The sequence below is a fragment of the Stegastes partitus genome, unplaced genomic scaffold (genome assembly GCF_000690725.1).
Source record: "Stegastes partitus isolate 25-593 unplaced genomic scaffold, Stegastes_partitus-1.0.2 Scaffold411, whole genome shotgun sequence".
Taxonomy (NCBI): Eukaryota; Metazoa; Chordata; class Actinopteri; family Pomacentridae; genus Stegastes; species Stegastes partitus.
The window spans coordinates 354,063-371,328 of record NW_007578142.1 but is presented as its reverse complement, the minus strand read 5'-3'; the positions used below and the strand labels follow the sequence as shown (position 1 = coordinate 371,328).

At 39.7% G+C, this 17,266-nt stretch overlaps 1 protein-coding gene across 1 annotated transcript; it reads right to left on the bottom strand.

The window, feature by feature from the left end:
* Positions 1–3,544: 3,544 nt before the first annotated feature.
* Positions 3,545–4,120, bottom strand: LOC103360013 (gamma-crystallin M2-like). The gene has a single exon (XM_008285631.1). It carries the CDS (start codon positions 4,118–4,120, stop codon positions 3,545–3,547), a length of 576 nt encoding a protein of 191 aa, XP_008283853.1.
* Positions 4,121–17,266: the final 13,146 nt, after the last annotated feature.

Below are 17,266 nucleotides of genomic sequence, written 5' to 3'. Positions count from 1 at the left end.
ACATGCTTGTTAAATGTTTAACAAGTTACATTTGAATACATTATAAATCCTAAAACCATCAGACTGCATTAAAAAATCATTTGTTTTTCCTGTTGCTAATTAGAAAAAAACTGATAATCCATATAAACCAATCAATTTTACGCTCACTTTAATGTCTCATTATAACCTCACCATATTGAGAGAAACTTCATTACGGTTATTAAGGATTACTCTCCCTTTCTTTGCCACTGGGACTCACAAAGAAATGTTGCATTTTGTTGTTCTTTTAGCTTTGGTTTACACTCCACCGACTCCTGAGGAAAACTTCTGTCATCCAGCTAGTTCAGCAGCTAAATACTCCACTGTGTTCACGAAATAGTTGATAACTGTCTGTTGTTCAGGGCTGGGCAGGTAACATACAGTGGGATAATCACAGATTTTTCACTGAAAACAACTGCCTGCTAGCAGGAAATGAGCTTGATTAGAGCGGTGATAATCGCGTTAATTAGTGTAGCTTTTGTTTTGTTTTGAATTGTGGGAAAAAGACAAAAAATGTGGAGGTGACTAAGTCAAACTGGAAGGCTAATCAACCAGTCAGACAGCTGTCACTGGTGTTGATTTTGATTTGGTTGATGATTGCCAAACTTCAAATTTTGCAGGTGGTATACACGACCTAATGGCGTCTAATGGCTAGCTGTCTGATGGGTGTGTTGGGGCCCAACATCCACAACAACCACATTCCTAGAAATCTGCTGTAAATAGTTCCAAATGTTTGCTTCCTACTGCTCATGTTAATCTCCACCATCAGGGCCTTTCTGCTTGTTGAGTTATATGTGAACAGCATGCAAATGCACAGTCAAGTCTGTTACTGGGACAAGGACTTGAGTTTCTGAAGTTAAAATCTCTTAGTCATAGCTGCTGATATGTAGGTTAGCATTGTAGTGCTGCTGTGAAAAAGTGGGCAGTACCCCAGAGGAGCTCCTGGCTTTATTGGATCCCAGCTCTCCCTGCCTGCATGAGGCTGCCTGACTAATGACTGTTATCAGTACAGATCTACTCTAATTAGGCCTGACAGGGAGCGATGGGAGCTGCTACACCGTGTAATGTGAGAAAAAGTGCAGATGAGGTCAAAGAAAACAGACACACCTTGGCCTGCAACACGGGAGCCTTGATTTTCCCACACACACCAGGACTTTATCAGGATTAATGCTGAGAGCTGTTGAACCAGTGAACTTTACTGAAGCAAATGTAGTTCCCCTGATTCCCCCATATTGGTGAGGAATTAATCATCTTAAGAAATGTGTAAGAAATCTGTGGCTCATTTGAGTCATTTAATACAGTCAGTCTCCACTTTAACCCTTCTTGTTGATGATCTGGCACTATCAGCCAGTTAAAGGGCTGTTCACTTCGTCTCAGTGTCAGACAGGAATAGGCCCCAGGGCTCATTGATTAATTGATCGCTTCGTTAAGGGAGATTGGCAGGCCTTAAAACACAGGTTACAGACCAACCAGTTCCATTAGCGCCTCTTAGTTGAGCTCGTATTTACAGCAGCATCTCTTTGGGTTTGGGACAGTCGTATGAACTTGCTGAACTGGACTGGGTGTCATTTTACAGTTATTGACATGGTACCAGTAGTGATATTGAGAAGGCTCAATTTTAGGAGAAACCTTCATATTATATCAATAAATTAGGTTCTTCAACTTTGAATGTTTGCTTTCTCTCTTTAAATCAAGATGCTTGTGAAAAATGTTGTCATTAGCCTCTATTGTTATTTCAGTGCGTAAGTAACATATTTAATTGGTATTTAGGTGAATGTAAACATCAGATCTGGTCGATCAAATTGCAAGATACTGAAGATTAAAGGATTCACACTGGGATCTCAGCCAAAGAAATCAATCAGAACATCACCTATATTCTGAAATTATGAAGATCCAATACATGTTATATCAAAACGAACCCCATTTTGCTGTTACTCAGATTATTGCTCCCTGATTTCTTTCAAACTGAGTCTATAAAACAGTTTTGTGTTTTTTTTTTTTTGTACAAATGTGTAGTTTAGGGCTGCAAGGTGGAGTGGTGGTTAGCACCGTTGCCTTGCAGCAAGAACGTTGCCGGTTCGTGTCCCGGTGAGGACACCCGGGATCTTTCTATGTGGAGTTTGCATGTTCTCCCCGTGCAGCGTGGGTTCTCTCTGGGTTCTCTGGCTTCCTCCCACAAGGTCCAAATGTTGAGGTTAATTGGTGATTCTAAATTGTCCGTAGGTGTGAATGTGAGTGTGCTTGGTTGTCTTTCTCTAAGTGTAGCCCTGTGATAGACTGGCGATCTGTCCAGGGTGTCCCCTGCCTTTCCTCAGCTGAGGATTAAGTGGTGTATAGATAATGGATGGATGGATGGATGGATGGATGGATGGATGGATGGATGGATGGATGGATGGATGGATGTGTAGTTTCGTCCACATCTGGAGTTGGGTTGGGTGATATGATAAAATTTCCCAACTCGTTACCATAAGTTCACAACTGGCAAACAAAAAAAGGAGAGAGTCAGATGATATCAGATCAGTGTTTTCCATAACCGGATTTATCAACACTGACTTCCACATAATGATTTTCTAATTTTGCCCGATTTAAACTGTATAAAATTCTATTTAGAATTCCACATTTTGTAACTGGTAGGGAGGCCTCTTGTTTTAGGTTAAGTGACTTTATTCTTGCCTGGCTTGTTTTCTTGTCTCTACCAACTTTTGCGTGACAAAGACAGGCACAGAGGCACTGTAATAGCACTGCAATAACTACCTTTATTTCTGGGTCAGCCAACCCATTAGACAACATTTGGACACCTGGTATAGTGAAACTTGGGCGTATCTACATGATTTATGGCTAATGACAACAACTTAATCACCTTTGTCACCATGCACGTCGAACTCAATCAACTTTTATCGGTATTGCTACTAGTGCATGCTTTGAATTACACTTTATGGGTGAATTATTTACCAAGTTGACTTCTCGAGAAAGCAGATCATTAAATGAGCCTACCTAGATAACAAATATCACCAAAAAAAACCCAGCCTGTGATGGACTGGAGCCTTTCGCAAAAAGTTGATCTATTCATCAGTTGTTTAAAACTGTCTAAAATAGAGGTTGTTTTTTGTGGGAGAGCCATCAATTATTTATATATAATTCAGGTATTAAATGAAAAAGACACTTTAAAAAATAACAAATACAATACCAATGATTTTTGGTACCATAAAGGAACCAAGACTTGGTAAAGTAGACAAGGTACCTTTTGGAAATAAAAGGGAGAGGAAAGAAAGTAAGAAAAAGAGAGAGCAACAACAACCAAGAAAGACTTTGACTCCAACATATTGTTTTAGAAAGATTTTATTTGAGTTTCCTTGTGGTAGTTTCTGTCAGTAGTATGTGCAGTTCAGTGGTTTTGGAAGAAGCTTTTTCATCCATTTGCAGCAATCAGCATTCAGTGTATATTGCTGGAGATGAGTTTCGTGGTCACAAATTTTCTCGAATTAGTTCAGTAACTAATTGCTGCACCATCTCCATGATTCGTCGTCTAGTAGCAGGAATCCATGATGCGCCTCATGCTCATGACCCTCATGCCGCTCATGTTGCTCATGCCCATGCCCATGCCCATGCTCATCAGGTTCCTGTACTCTCCGGGCCTCATGTACATCATCCTTCCTCTGAAGTGGGGCTGCTCGTACATCAGCCACTGGCCCTCCATCACGTTGCAGGACATGCAGCTGGACATGCCGTAGCGGTCCATGACGTTCTCGCAGTCCTCCATCAGCTCGTACATCTGGCCCTGGAAGTTCTCCCTCTCGTAGATCCTCATCCTGTAGGAGCCCCTGTGCATGGGGATCATGCGGCAGGACCTGATGCAGTCGCTCATGCCCATCATGCTCATGTAGTCGGCATACTCGCCCCTCCTCATGAAGTACTGGTTGCCCATGAAGTTGCTGCGGTCGTAGACCATGAAGCAGCCCCTCTCCACCCTGCAGGAGTGGCAGCGGCTCAGGTAGGAGGACATGTCGGCGCAGTCGCTCATGCACTCGTAGGAGCGACCCTGGAAGTTCCTCTCCTCGTAGAAGACGATCTTGCTCATCATGTTCATGCCGCTGGAGCTCATCTTTGCCAGGTGTTGTCACTCGAGGTGATGTTGCTGTTGCTGTTGCTGCTGCTGCTGCTGCTCTTGGAGCTGAACTGCTTGTCTACCTGCTGGAGACCTTCCTTTTTATACCTGACAAGCAGGGGGCCCCTTTGTGAAAACTGCCTGACCCAGCAACAAACCATGGAATCCCATAGAGCACTGAGAGTTGTCTCCATTTACGGCTTTTCCCTCAAAGGACCTTAGAGAGGCGATTTCACTTCACATGCGGTCAGACAAAACCTTTTTGAAAGGGTTAACAGAAAACAATAGTACCTTTGTGACACCTGCAAAGCCTCACGCTGTCACTATAGTGCACAAAACCATCCTTAGCTTTGGAATTTTGCTTTTTGTCCTCTTATTCTTAGCAGTTTGCTAGATCATTATTATTGTCAGCAAAGGTTCAATACACATTATGTAGCCATTTCTTAACTGGCTCAACATCTAACATTTAAAATCTTTTTTATTGAATATTCCACTATGGTCACTCTTAAAATCTCTCCGCTTGTGTAATTCGGTTATGACGGTGACTGATGCTATAAAGGACTAATGGTTTGTTGGGCCTTCCCATTAATTAAGTGGCCGCAGCAGGTCAGCAGTAGGGTTGAAGATTTTCCTTTCATTTTAAAATAATTGCTTCCCAGGAATATGTCACTTTCCTTTCCTGTGATTTTTCACCATAAATGAGGCTTGATTTTAAAAACAGAACTGTGTGGTATTAATCTTTAAAAGATCTTCTAATGTACTGAGGTTTTTTTTTTTTTTCCTTTTCTTTTTTCTGTAGAATAGAACAGCAATATCAATAAATCCTCTTTAAGAACACTTACTGTCTTTGAAGTCTGGGAAAAAGTAGTAATGAGCAACCACATAGAATCATGGGATCCCATGCATCCCAGCATATAGAGTTTTATGTCCAATGGATTGTGTATTATATACACAAGTGTTTTTCCAGGTAAATGAATCATTTTTTTTCTGGAATTGCTTTGGAAATAGTGCGATCTCACTTCCCGCTTCATTCCTTGTTCGCACCACATCTGCATTAAAGTTGCAGCAGTCTGTGCTGGCACTTGTTGGAAACAAATTTACTTTAGCTCTGCAGATAAAATGTAATTTCAGTCTTTCATTAGAAAACATTGTAATACTACAGTTTTTCTTAGTGTAAGCGGCCATAACAACATGACTTTCCAACTTTTCACCTGTATGTACTGCACCTCCACTGCTGAAAAGATTTGTACAGCTCTATTCAGAACAGATCACCAGAACTACAAGGTCTCCTGCTGCAGTGTGGAGCTCTGCTTTTGCGCAATCTGCCTTTTCATTTAAGGCTACTAAAGAGTGGAACAAGCTGCTAAATAGTCAGAGAACTTTTCAGTTGATAATGTCAATGAGACACGTGGAGCATCTTTATCCCCATATCACCCTGATTATTATCTTATTTTCATAATGTTTATATATTGATGGGACAGTCTTTGTGTTGAATGAGGAAGTATGTACGTTGTTCTGTATATGTGGGTTTCATGGTGTGTACGTGCTGTGGGGTGAGACTGGGGATGTGGGATTGTGAGGCTGCGTCTGTAGATTTGATCATATAATACATTTAAACTTGTATGCTATATTTAATATTGTGCATACCTGCCCAGGGACTGCAGATGGAAATGAGCTCATAGCTAAATCCGGTACAACGCATGTCTTCTCCTGAGAGATTAATGTTTCTGTGCACAGTTCCTGAAAATGGAACAAAAAAGTAAGTATCTTATACGGTTTAACGAACACCAAAAATTGAAATAATGCAGACCTCACAGCAAGGCTCCCACAGTAATTTTAGTATGTGAAGAAAAAAGGCGAAAAACTGCTGAGATATCAGATTGTGGAAAGTTTCTAACAGGTTTAAGTGGTTCAGTTATTTGTAGAAGGTGTGACAATGGATGAATTTAAAGGGGGGGAGGTCACTGAGTCTGTTTATTTGTGTGCTGCGCTGCTGCAGAGTTTTGAAACCATTTATAACCTAATATATGATCAGTGTGATATAGGCACAAATGAAATTCATGCGTTTACGAAGCCGGTGCAGACAAATGTATTGTATAATCATAAAGCATGTCTGCTCCGTGACACAAAAGGCTTATAAAAACTTGAGTTTTGTGGTAAAATTCCCCTCTGTCAGGTCAACAAAAGTAGCTGGCAACTCCAAGAGTGTGAGAAGACCTCATTAAATAACTATTTGACATTTGTAATTACACGAATAACTAAAACTACATTTGTGGAACAGAGTCTCTCAACAGTATGTGATATGACTTGCTTCATTTGAAACTCATTTAAAATCAATCATTGTTCATTCAGTGTTTATGTTTGTTGCAATCTTAAACCAACATCAGTTCCCTTGAGGTCTGGGAAATAGAGCTCTGTGAATGAGTTGAGGGGTCATGGCTGGCTCAAGAATTTCTGTACAATGGGACAGAAAGGAGTGAACACGATGGAAGTTGCTAGAATAGATTAAAAATGTAGTTTCCTCATCAAAACTGTAGTTTATGGGTGCTCCCAAAACACTGTTTCACTCTGAGTGTGATCCAAAATACACTTCTATAAAATATAGTACACCAAAAAAGCTTTCTATGTACCAGTAAATAGCTTGTCAGATGCACTTTGTGATAAGTACCAGGATGTTCTACTACATCGAGTCACATTCTGTTGTATGCAAGCCAGCATGCTTTTGTGGTCATTTTGACCCACAATTCTCTGCACAGTGGAAGATACATGTTGTATATATCATGGTGTGTCACATGAGTATAAACAAACTTGAGTTGCAAAGACAAGAGACTTGTCACTAGAATTTGGCAGTGACTTTACTGGAGTGTAACATGGGAAAATCTGCAACATCCATTGTCTATACACCGCTTAATCCTCATTAGGGTCGCGGGGGGGCTGGAGCTTATCCCAGCCGACTTAGGGCGAAGGCAGGGGACACCCTGGACAGGTCGCCAGTCCATCGCAGGGCAAATCTGCAGCAAAAATATTGAAAATAGACTAAATGAAACTACATTAAAATATTAAATTTAATATTGAGTACCTACTCCATGTGCTGCCAAAACGGGTCAAGACATTGACCCCATATGACCTCTGATGGTGTCCAGTGGCTTTAGGCACCAAGATGTTTGTAAAAGATTGTTAAAACCTTGATTAGGGAGTTTGGAGCCAAGTCAACACCTCAACTCTTTGGAATATTCTTCAAACTATTCCTTTAACTGCTGAATAAGGCTACCAAGCCATCAAGGAATATAGTTGTCTACAACAATGTTTAGGTTGGTGGCACGGTTTAAAATAGCCACCACATGAATGCCAGGAGCCAACATTAGTCAGAGCATCACGCAGTCTTCTCTAGTTTGTCTTCTTCCAATAGTGCATCCTGCTGCCATTTCTTCTTTGAGGAAATGATGTAACGCCTACCAGGCCGAAAGAGAACATGATTAATCAGACCGGGCCACCTTTGGCTGTTGCTTCATGATCCAGTTTTGACATTTACGTGGTCTTTGCCGGTGCTTTTGGTGGTCAGTTTTGCCTGGGAGCAGCCAACAAGACTGGTCATTTTGGAGATACTCTGACCCAATTGTGTAGCCATCATAATTTGGCCCTCAGGTCCTTCGTCTTTCCATTTTTCCTGCTTCCAACGCATCTACTTTAAGAACTGACTGTTTACTTGCTCCCTAATATATTCCACCCCCTTAACAGATGAGACTGTAACAAGATAATCAATGTTTTTCATCTCGCCTGTCGTCGACTGGTGTATGCACCGTATCTGTGCCATGCAGCCACCTTTGCTGCAGTTTGACATGAAAACTTAAAAATTCTCATTCTACAATTTTGTATCAATAATGAATTGAATTCTTAAAAAGCGCTATTATATAAATGAGTTGCAGCATAAGAGGAAAATACTACAGTGTTGGAATGGAATGTTTAAAGGTGTGTATGATTGGCTCTCTGTACATGACGTGTCAGTTGTTGTAGACATTTTTATTTCTTATGAATTTACTGCATTTAAACTATCACTTTAGCAGAAAGGATTATAAGATGTTGTGGCCTAAAGGAGTCTGAAAGATCTGACATTTGACAGACTGAGCCTCAAAAGTGATTATAGTAAAATCTTAAAACCACCACAAAGTATGAAGTAGCTAGAATAAAGACAATAAACATAACTACCAATGTACAAAGTTGAAAATGCCTGGCATTAACACAGAAGAAGTTGTGGGTGACTGAAACAGACAGCAGTTTCATGTAAACTGTGACCATATCACTTTCACTTCTTGTTGGTTCCAGTATTGCTTCACTCAGCATACCACTCTGTTTTATTTCTCTGTAGCTTCGCGGTTTGGATGTTTTCTTTCCTCAGCCATGACAGCGAAGATGAAAGCGTTTACACCCTCGGTCATGCAGGACTTGGCTCCAAATGAGGCTGATTGTGTTTTTTTTAAAAATGTTTTAGTGGAGATAAAGACTCCCTGAAGCCCCTATAAGCTCAGCGGCTCAGCTGTATGGAGAAAGACGGGGATGTTGCAATCAGCTGACTGAACCATAACGCTGGTTGTTATCACACTGCCAGCATCAGTTTGCAGTGGGGCCAATCCATTAAACTCAACATGGTAGTTAAACTGAGTTATGGCATCTGCGGCTGCTGTTTCAGGTTGAGCAAACGGCGAATGTCAGCACAAAGCACTCGTATTCTCCTGCGGTGTTTGTCCACAGAAAGTCGAGGGTGTGGAGGTGGAGGAGATTGAACTTGGAGCGGCCGAGGAATTCCTGTGTTTTTGCTTTGGGGAATGTGCCTGGACTCCTAATGCCAACGGTGCGGAGTGAATGGATGTAGAATTAGAATAGAGAAGGGAACAGAATACCTCGATTATTTACTTCAAAATCCCTTCAAACCTTGTTAACATTTGAATAAGGTGAAATTTGCATCTAATAAGACACAGAAAAGGGGAAACAACAATAAAACTTCAATTTGTACACAAAGGTAGTTTAAAATTCTGTGTACTTTGAATGACTGGGTTTAACGACTTAATTCGAAGCACATTTGAGCTTCCTGTTCCAGTGTTTACAAAGTGCTGGAAAACAGAAGTGAGAAAAAGAAGTGAACTAAGGGATCCTCAGATTGTGTTACAGTGTGTGTGTAGGTTGAACCGAGATCATGTAACTTTTGAAAAAAACAAGAAATACCACATTCCTTCTCTTAGGATAAAAAAAAAAAGTTCAACTTAAGAGCAGTAAAAGACCCTCTTGTTTGGGTTTCAAAACAGTTAGCTTTTGTTGCTACAACTACAGTTGGTCAAGCCATCGATCTATGGTAGCTTATGCAAGTTGAAGCTAGCAAAAATGTCACTGACTTCATCACCTTACTCTACTTGTGCTACTTTTAAACTGCATTTGAGCATTTTGCATACGCAGTTTAATGGTTTTATCCCCAATGACCACCAGAATGTTCTTCAAATTTGATAAGTTTGGTGTTGGTTTTAGCATTTACTGCTATCCTGTAGTACCTACTTGCAGCCACAGTGGCCGCTATTCAGTAAAAGTTACACATGCTTTCTTTAAAAAATTATTGACATGTTTTCATTGCAATCTTTAAAATTTCATTTGCGCTATCAAAACTATAGCATCTTCCCCAATAGCCTCTTATAAATCATATATTCTGTTCCCATGCACAAGATTTTATTCATAGTTTCATATTATTTTTTAGGCAATGCCAGCATCTGACTATGGAAACATTTAACCTTAAACAACATGCTTTGCTGAAACCACAGATGGGAGTCTGGATGTTAAATCTGGTCTCTAGCGGGAGAGTCGGCTGCTTTATATGCCCAGCATCCACCCTGACCTCCTCCTGCCGACACTAATGCTGTTCACATTTGTACTGTTTCATTCATTTATTCTAAATGAATCCACGTAGCGTAACTGGATGATCGGATTATGTTGACCTAAACATCATTGGGAGAATTTAGTGTAGAGAAAAAGTAATATCTAGAAGACAAAGTTGAAAGTTGTGTGGCAATCCTAACACTCAGAACAGTTAGAAAAACTTCATGTACTCATCCAACAATCTGGTGTTTTCTCCACCAACTCCTTCGAAAAAATATTTGGCTCTTTAGCTGCTGAAACGCCTGTATAGTCACCAGCTAACTTTATGCTCCATTTGGCACTGGACAGTAACTTTTTATAGCGTTCGTTGAAGCTGTCCTTGCCGGAAAAAAGAGGTTGATAAGAGAAAACCAAAACAGGAGGTGAAAGAGTGTAAGGGATCTGGAAAGTTAGGTAACTGTTGCTCAGTGGCTTTGTCATTATGAACATCACCTTTTATATGACACATGATCATTTAGTAGATTATTATTTATTAAGAAGTGATTATTGGTAATTGGTTTATCCAGACAACGCACAGTCCTGACCTGTTGCACTGATGATTTTGACATAGTGCTTCCCTGCTGTGGCGGATAGGTGTTAAATGAGTTGTTTCTACATTCCAGTGTGGGGTGAGGTCGAGGACTATATGCTCATTTACAGGATTTATTTTACAAAAAATATATTAAAGGAATGAAGAAAAACAGACATTCGAACATGTGGTGCAGATAAAAGTTCTGTTATTACAAGTAATTATTTTCAATGTGTTGCCTTTTTACAACCGAACCCAGTGGTTTGACAAAGTATTTAATTTTGCTCATTCAGTGTGAGACAAACTCATCTTTTTGGATTTGAAGATTTTATTTTGCAGTTATGAACAAAATTAGATGCAGGTGAAAGAAAAGAAGAGGTGAAAAGGTCAAGGTTTTATAATGGATTTCACCCAGATTCCTTAACTGTGAAAAATCCGAGACAGACACAAACAATGAACAAAAAATAGACGAATAAGGATGGAATTATAAGAAGTTAAGTTCTTATAATAATGACAGTACTGTTGAATTGATAAATGATTGTGAAAGGTTAAATGCAAATAGTGATGCTGGGATAACAACAGTTTTTCCACAGTCTTTTGGAACCCATGGAGCTCAATCATTCAAGCAAAAGTAGGACAAAAAATACTGAGATATTCTAAAATTCATGTGCATTTTTCAGAGATTTGGTGCTTCACTGTAATTGTTAGCTAATATTTTAATTTGGAATAAACCATTTTGCATGAAATTTAAATACAAATGCAAAATAATATATTTTTTTCTCTGTGGTCTCATAGTTAAGGACTCCACTGTTTGGAGTCTCAAAGAATCCTGCAAACAACTGTTTTAAGGCCATGAGCCAAAAAGGTTAAGCGGCATAGCTGTTGATCCAGGATCTGATCACTGATTAACTGAGCTCTGATAAGGAGTTCACATGCTACTTTCTCAGGGTGCAGCGACAGTGCCGCAGTGGTCACAGGCCCGATGTTAAGTTGACATACAGAGTAATTGCTACTCATTACGCTGCACACAGCAGGAGGTCAGTCCAGTCGGCCTCACTACTTTTAACCGCTGCTCTTTGTGCAGGAAATCAGCAAAGTGTGCTCCGTGTCAATCGGTTAACTTTGGCGATCAGCGGGAAATGTTCTACAAGAAACTTTAAACTACTCCAAAATGGGTGTACAGAAAGCAGAAACGAGTTCTGGTGCTCATGTTTGTTTGCATGTCTGTAGCTATTTATAGTGGAAAAGGAAGGAGAGCAGAGATCTGAGCGGTTGTGTTATTGAGAGATGTCTCCAAGTGCTTTGACTTCTCATCAAGCTGCAAAAAAAAAAAAAAAAAAAAAGGAACTTAAATGCAGTGAAAGCGCTTCCTTCAAATGGCCCTTTGGATACTTTCAGAATTGCTTTAACTGCAAACGAAACTCAACACTCACAAGTGTAAAGGTACTTTTACTGTATATTTAATGTATTTGGTAGTTAAAGGTTTCTCTTCACCAGTGGTAGAAAGTAACTAAGTACAGCTGATACTCTAGTGCGGTTCCAAAGTACAAATTTGAGGCACAACAGTTATTTTCTCTTCATTCTACTTGTTCTTCTATTTTCACGCCACTGAAATTCAGAAGCACGTGAAACTTTTTAGTCCACGATGCTGTATTTGTCAAAAATAGAACTGGTACTACAGGGAATTTATATTTTTTTAAGGTGATTTTTCACGTAAGAATTCCTGAAACATTTTGTGGCTTCGCCCACTTAAGATTGATTATTTGCTGCTTATCCTTTTTAGTTAATTGGTTGCCATGGTGATGGTGGTGAGCATAGACGCAGCGGCCCCTTCAGGAGACAACAAAAGTGAACGTTTTAAATGACGTTTTAAACTTGATTTGATTTGATTAATTACACAAAGAACCGACTGATTCATTGGAAGAATAATCAGCTGATGATGAGTCATGAAAATATCCATTAGTGGAAGTATTGTAGAAATCAGTTCACCAGCTGCTCCAGTAAAATGCTGTTTACTCATGAGTGATAATAATCTAGCAATAATAATCTAAGAATGGTGTATCTTTCTGTACATTTATTTTATTATTATACTTACATGCTTCAACCTAGGCAACATTCCAAGTGCAGGACTTTTACTCAGAGTATGTTATGGTGTGTTATGAGGACTTTAAAGACTGAGCTTTCTTCTAGCAAAACAGCTGATTATATATGAGAACAATATAAAGCAGATGACATTTTTCTTCAACAAGTAATGCCACTTAAGTGCTTCATTAGATACATGATGGTAAAAAAAAGTTGTTCTTCTGTGTTTTGATATGGTATTTGTTTATAGGTATGTTTCCAACCATGTTTTTGTGCCTATTTTCTATTAAGAGCAACTAACAGAACTGCAGAAAATTCACAAAAAAAATCTTGAAAATTTCTTTTTTTTTCTACTCAAGTCTAGTAAAAAGTTGCTGTATTGATGAAAGCAAAATTAAAACAGAAAACTTAATTGAAGCTACAGATGATGCACAGACTGTTTGAGGTGCTCACATGAACTCTTTCAATTATATCATCCTGTTGCACCTTTTTCTCCCAACTAGCATTTTCCTTTACTGCTTTTCTCAAAAAATCTGTTCCTGCTTCATTAGGATGGAAACCCAACTGGTGAAAATTAGAAGTTATTCTTTTTCAGGCTGGTATCTTTTGTGTCCTGTAAAGTTTCTTTCTTGAAACTACCAGAAACTATGAGATAATGAGGTCATTGGATTTTAGGTCTTTGGTTTAACCATGCCATTTCCATTGTCTAGATACCAAGATACCATTATCAGGTGCTGTTTTAATAGTTTCTGCTCGCTATAACCTGTGTTCAAAGGGAAACAGGAGCGTTTTCTGATGTGTGCTTGCTGCTAAAAGACAAACATTGTCTTAAAAGTTTTTAAAACTGACTTTTTATGACATCATAACCTGAAGTTGTTGATATTAATGGATGAATTGTGTTGTACTTGAGGTTGAAGCACTAAATCATGACACGAAGGCAGTTAAAAGAACTGTTCAGATGCTAGAATGGCAGTTTAGTGGAGTGTTAATGGGAGCTGAGGTTTCAGTTGAGGCTGAAAAGAGATGAAGTGATGAAAGAAAGATGGAAGCACCAGTTAAAGTGCAAGTTTGTGCCAGTTTAGTCGCTGTTTTAGTGATGAAAGAATTTCTGGTATCAGTTGAAGTGTAAACACTGAAATCTGAAGTGGAGCCAAAGTAGAAAAGTCTCCATTTCAAATGTCCAGTCTGCATTATCAGGACCTTTGTGTGCAGCTTCTACTGATAGCTGTGTTTTCAATAGAGACAAACAAAATAAAGGCAGGAGTGGTTTGTGTGCACAAGTTGGGGAATTGGCAGTCTCGATCGTGGGGTTTTAGTCCAGAATTTCTGCCTAAAAAGCTGTAACTTAACATGACGTTTAGGAGTTACTGATGTCATAGTGGTCAGTGAGCATTTCAAATGACAGGATAACAAGGCTGCAAAATAGCAGATTTTTTCGACCTACGTGTGCTCGCTGGAGAGCATATGGGATTTATCCTAATGTGTTTCAGATTACCACATTCGCAACCGCATTGATTAATTGAACTTTAACTGATGGCTTTTGCTCCAGGCGCGTACTCGGAGAGATAAATTACAACCCTGAGCACGATATAACGCTCCAGACTGTAGGAAAGGGAGTTCCAGCACACGAGCAGACACCATTATTAACTGCGTGCGTCAGTCGAGGCTAAATTCTGACTGCAAAAATGACTCCCCTGCACAAGAAGACGGCTATTCAGTGCACCGTTGAATTTTTAATGCTCATTTTCAGTTTGAGCACTTCTGCCTGCACCTTTGAGTAAGATGCTTGAATAAGACTCTGCTTTATCTGCAAGAAACATAAATCCCCCGATGTTGGTTTCTTCACATCACACACGTCAAACTAAGTTTTTTCCTCTCGGGCCGTGATGTGGAACAGCTCCGCGGCAGAACAAACGGGTTTCAGCATGACAGGCGCTTTCTCTGGGTCCCGGCGTTTGCGGAGGTCACGGCGCAGCAGCGGCAGCCGGGCGCGCTGATGTGTTCGGTGTCGGCTCGGCCATAGAGGCTCAGCCAGCCGTTCCTAATGGCGTCGCTCGGTGACGACGGCGCTGATTATGTGGCGCTTCTCCCCGTCAGGCCGGGGAATGAGTGTTGACAGTCGCATTGTGCCGTGAATGCAGGTTGACCCCGCGGAGGTCAGGGGGAAGAGTTGCACTATGATGTCACAGGTCAGCACGTGTTGCACTGCAAAGTGTGAGAGAACATGGAAGCAACATTTAGTTTGCTTTTTAGCTGAAGAGAGCAGCAATGAACTGCTCAGACCTTCACCATGGAGCTGATTGCATCTGTAAACACTGGCTGGTGAAACAACAAGGGATTTGCTAGTTGTGTTTCTTTTCATTAAAACGCATATTTTTTCTTTAAGTACAGATTAAATCGGAGAGCTGCTGGCAGTTTCTACTACCCAGAAGTCTGCGATCAGAATAGAGATTGTGTAATTTAATGTTTTTCTGACTTTCTCCCTAATTTCCCCTCTCAGAGGCCTGAGGTGTGAAAAACCTACATTTGTATTTCCAAATAAAACCTCCACAATTCCCACTGAGCTCCATTAATCACATACCAGCTTTGCCAAATGGATAGATATCTGGCAGCAGTGGGGTTTGACTGGCGCTCCTTCAATTTCCTTTTCTGGTTGCGCCTTCTTCTGTAGTGTTTTAATGGCACCCGACTAGAGAATTAGCTTCACCAGCTGTTTATCTTAACAAACTCGTAATGGCAGTTGATGGAATGAGGCATAATTAGCGTTTTCCTTTACTGATTTCTCTGTTAAAATGTCTGTTTTTATGTGGGTGGAAATGTAGCTTATAAAAAGCGTACATTGCTCTGCTGAGATCAGGTTATGTTGCTTTTTCTGTTGTCGATTTTCTCAAACTTTAGTTAAAAGTTGTGCTTCATTTGAAGGGAAACTTGGCTCCTGCAACTTTTGCACTGTAGTCGCTGTAACGTAAAGTATGAAACAATTATAAGATGATGCTTTAAATGCACGTTAGCAAAAGCACAAGTTAGGAAGAAATAAAAAAATCATCAGTGATTCAGTCATTAAAAATCTATGTTGAGTTTTCTTCAATTAACTAACTGGTGCTGGTCACCATAATTTAGCAGTCATAACTGACGTGTCTTGGATTAGGGAGTGTTTTATTACATATGAATTTATATTTTAGTGTTGAAGAGAAAGAATCAGATGTAATAATGTCATGTATTGTTTTTTAAAAGTTGCATACTGTGTTTTTAATTTCTTTTTTTTATTTTATTTTTTACATACACTGAAAAAAACAAACGAAAAAATTACATTTCAGCAGCTCGGGCACCAAAAAGATGCTATAAAATAGAACAATCGAATTAAAATAGTCATTTTCTCTTAAATAAATACATTTTCCAGTCCTACTTTTGTAAGATCATATCTATCTTTTGGCCTTTTAAGTGTTTTTTAAGGATATTTGGTGATGGATGGATAGTAAAAACTATATTTTGATGCCAGTGCATAATATGCTTATAAAAACATCATACACTTATAAAAACACATTTATTCAACATTTTTGTTGTGAAACCATATATATCTACACAAGATGTCTCCCATTAAACAAACAAATCCATACTAAGGAGAAATTTACTTCCATTAGTCATATTTAATATTTTAGTAATTGTATCCAGAGTGAAGAGCCACCAGTAAAGTCCCTCTCACATAACAGCTGATTACATTAACATCAGCAACTTGATAAGCGAGTCTGAGAGAGGACATCAGATATAAATCAGATTCCTTTGTTCACAGTGACAGTGAACACAACGCAGAGTTTAGGTCTGATGAACAGCACTTTAACTATGATACACAGCAGGGCTATGGCTATGTACTGGCACAGTTCCATGGACACACACACCAGAGAAAAACTCGTTCAAAGGGCCATAAATGTGCTTGGAGTCCCAGCAGAGACATTTGTATGACAGAAGCTGCTCATGAACGTCAGTGGAAGTAAGCCTTGACTACAAGTTCGGTGTCTCCAAACATGCACTTTAGTATTTCCATTTTCTGATATGGGCTGCAAGGTGGCGCAGTTGGTGGCACTGTAGCAGCAAGAAGGTTCACGTCCCGATGAGGACACCCGGAATCTTTCTGCGTAGAGTTTGCATGTTCTCAGCGTGGGTCCAAAAACATGTTGAGGTTAATTGGTGATTGTAAATTGTCCTTAGGTGTGAATGTGAGTGTGCTTGGTTGTCTGTCTCTAAGTGTAGCCCTGTGATAGACTGGTGACCTGTCCAGGTGTCCCCTGCCTTCACCCTAAGTCAGCTGGGATAGACTCCAGCCCCGCGATTAGGTGGTGTGTAGCTAATGGATGGATGGGTGGATTTTCTGATATTTCAATACTATACTTACATACTTCCACTGCATTGTACTGTACTGTACTGCAGATATATGTTGTACTTTTTCTCCATTATATGTATTAAACAGCTCTAGCTAGTTTTAATATCGTGATTTTTCACAATAGAAAATGTAATACGCTTTTTAAATACAATGCCTTGTCCAAATTTTACCCGTTTTTCAACCTTTTTGGCTTTGTACAAAATCAGTGTGTAGTTGGAGTCACGTTTCAAATGTCTTCACTGTTTCATTTTCACCA

Excerpts from the sequence above, each read along its gene's own strand:
- LOC103360013 (XM_008285631.1), bottom strand. The coding sequence starts at position 4,120 with ATGAGCTCCAGCGGCATGAACATGATGAGCAAGATCGTCTTCTACGAG.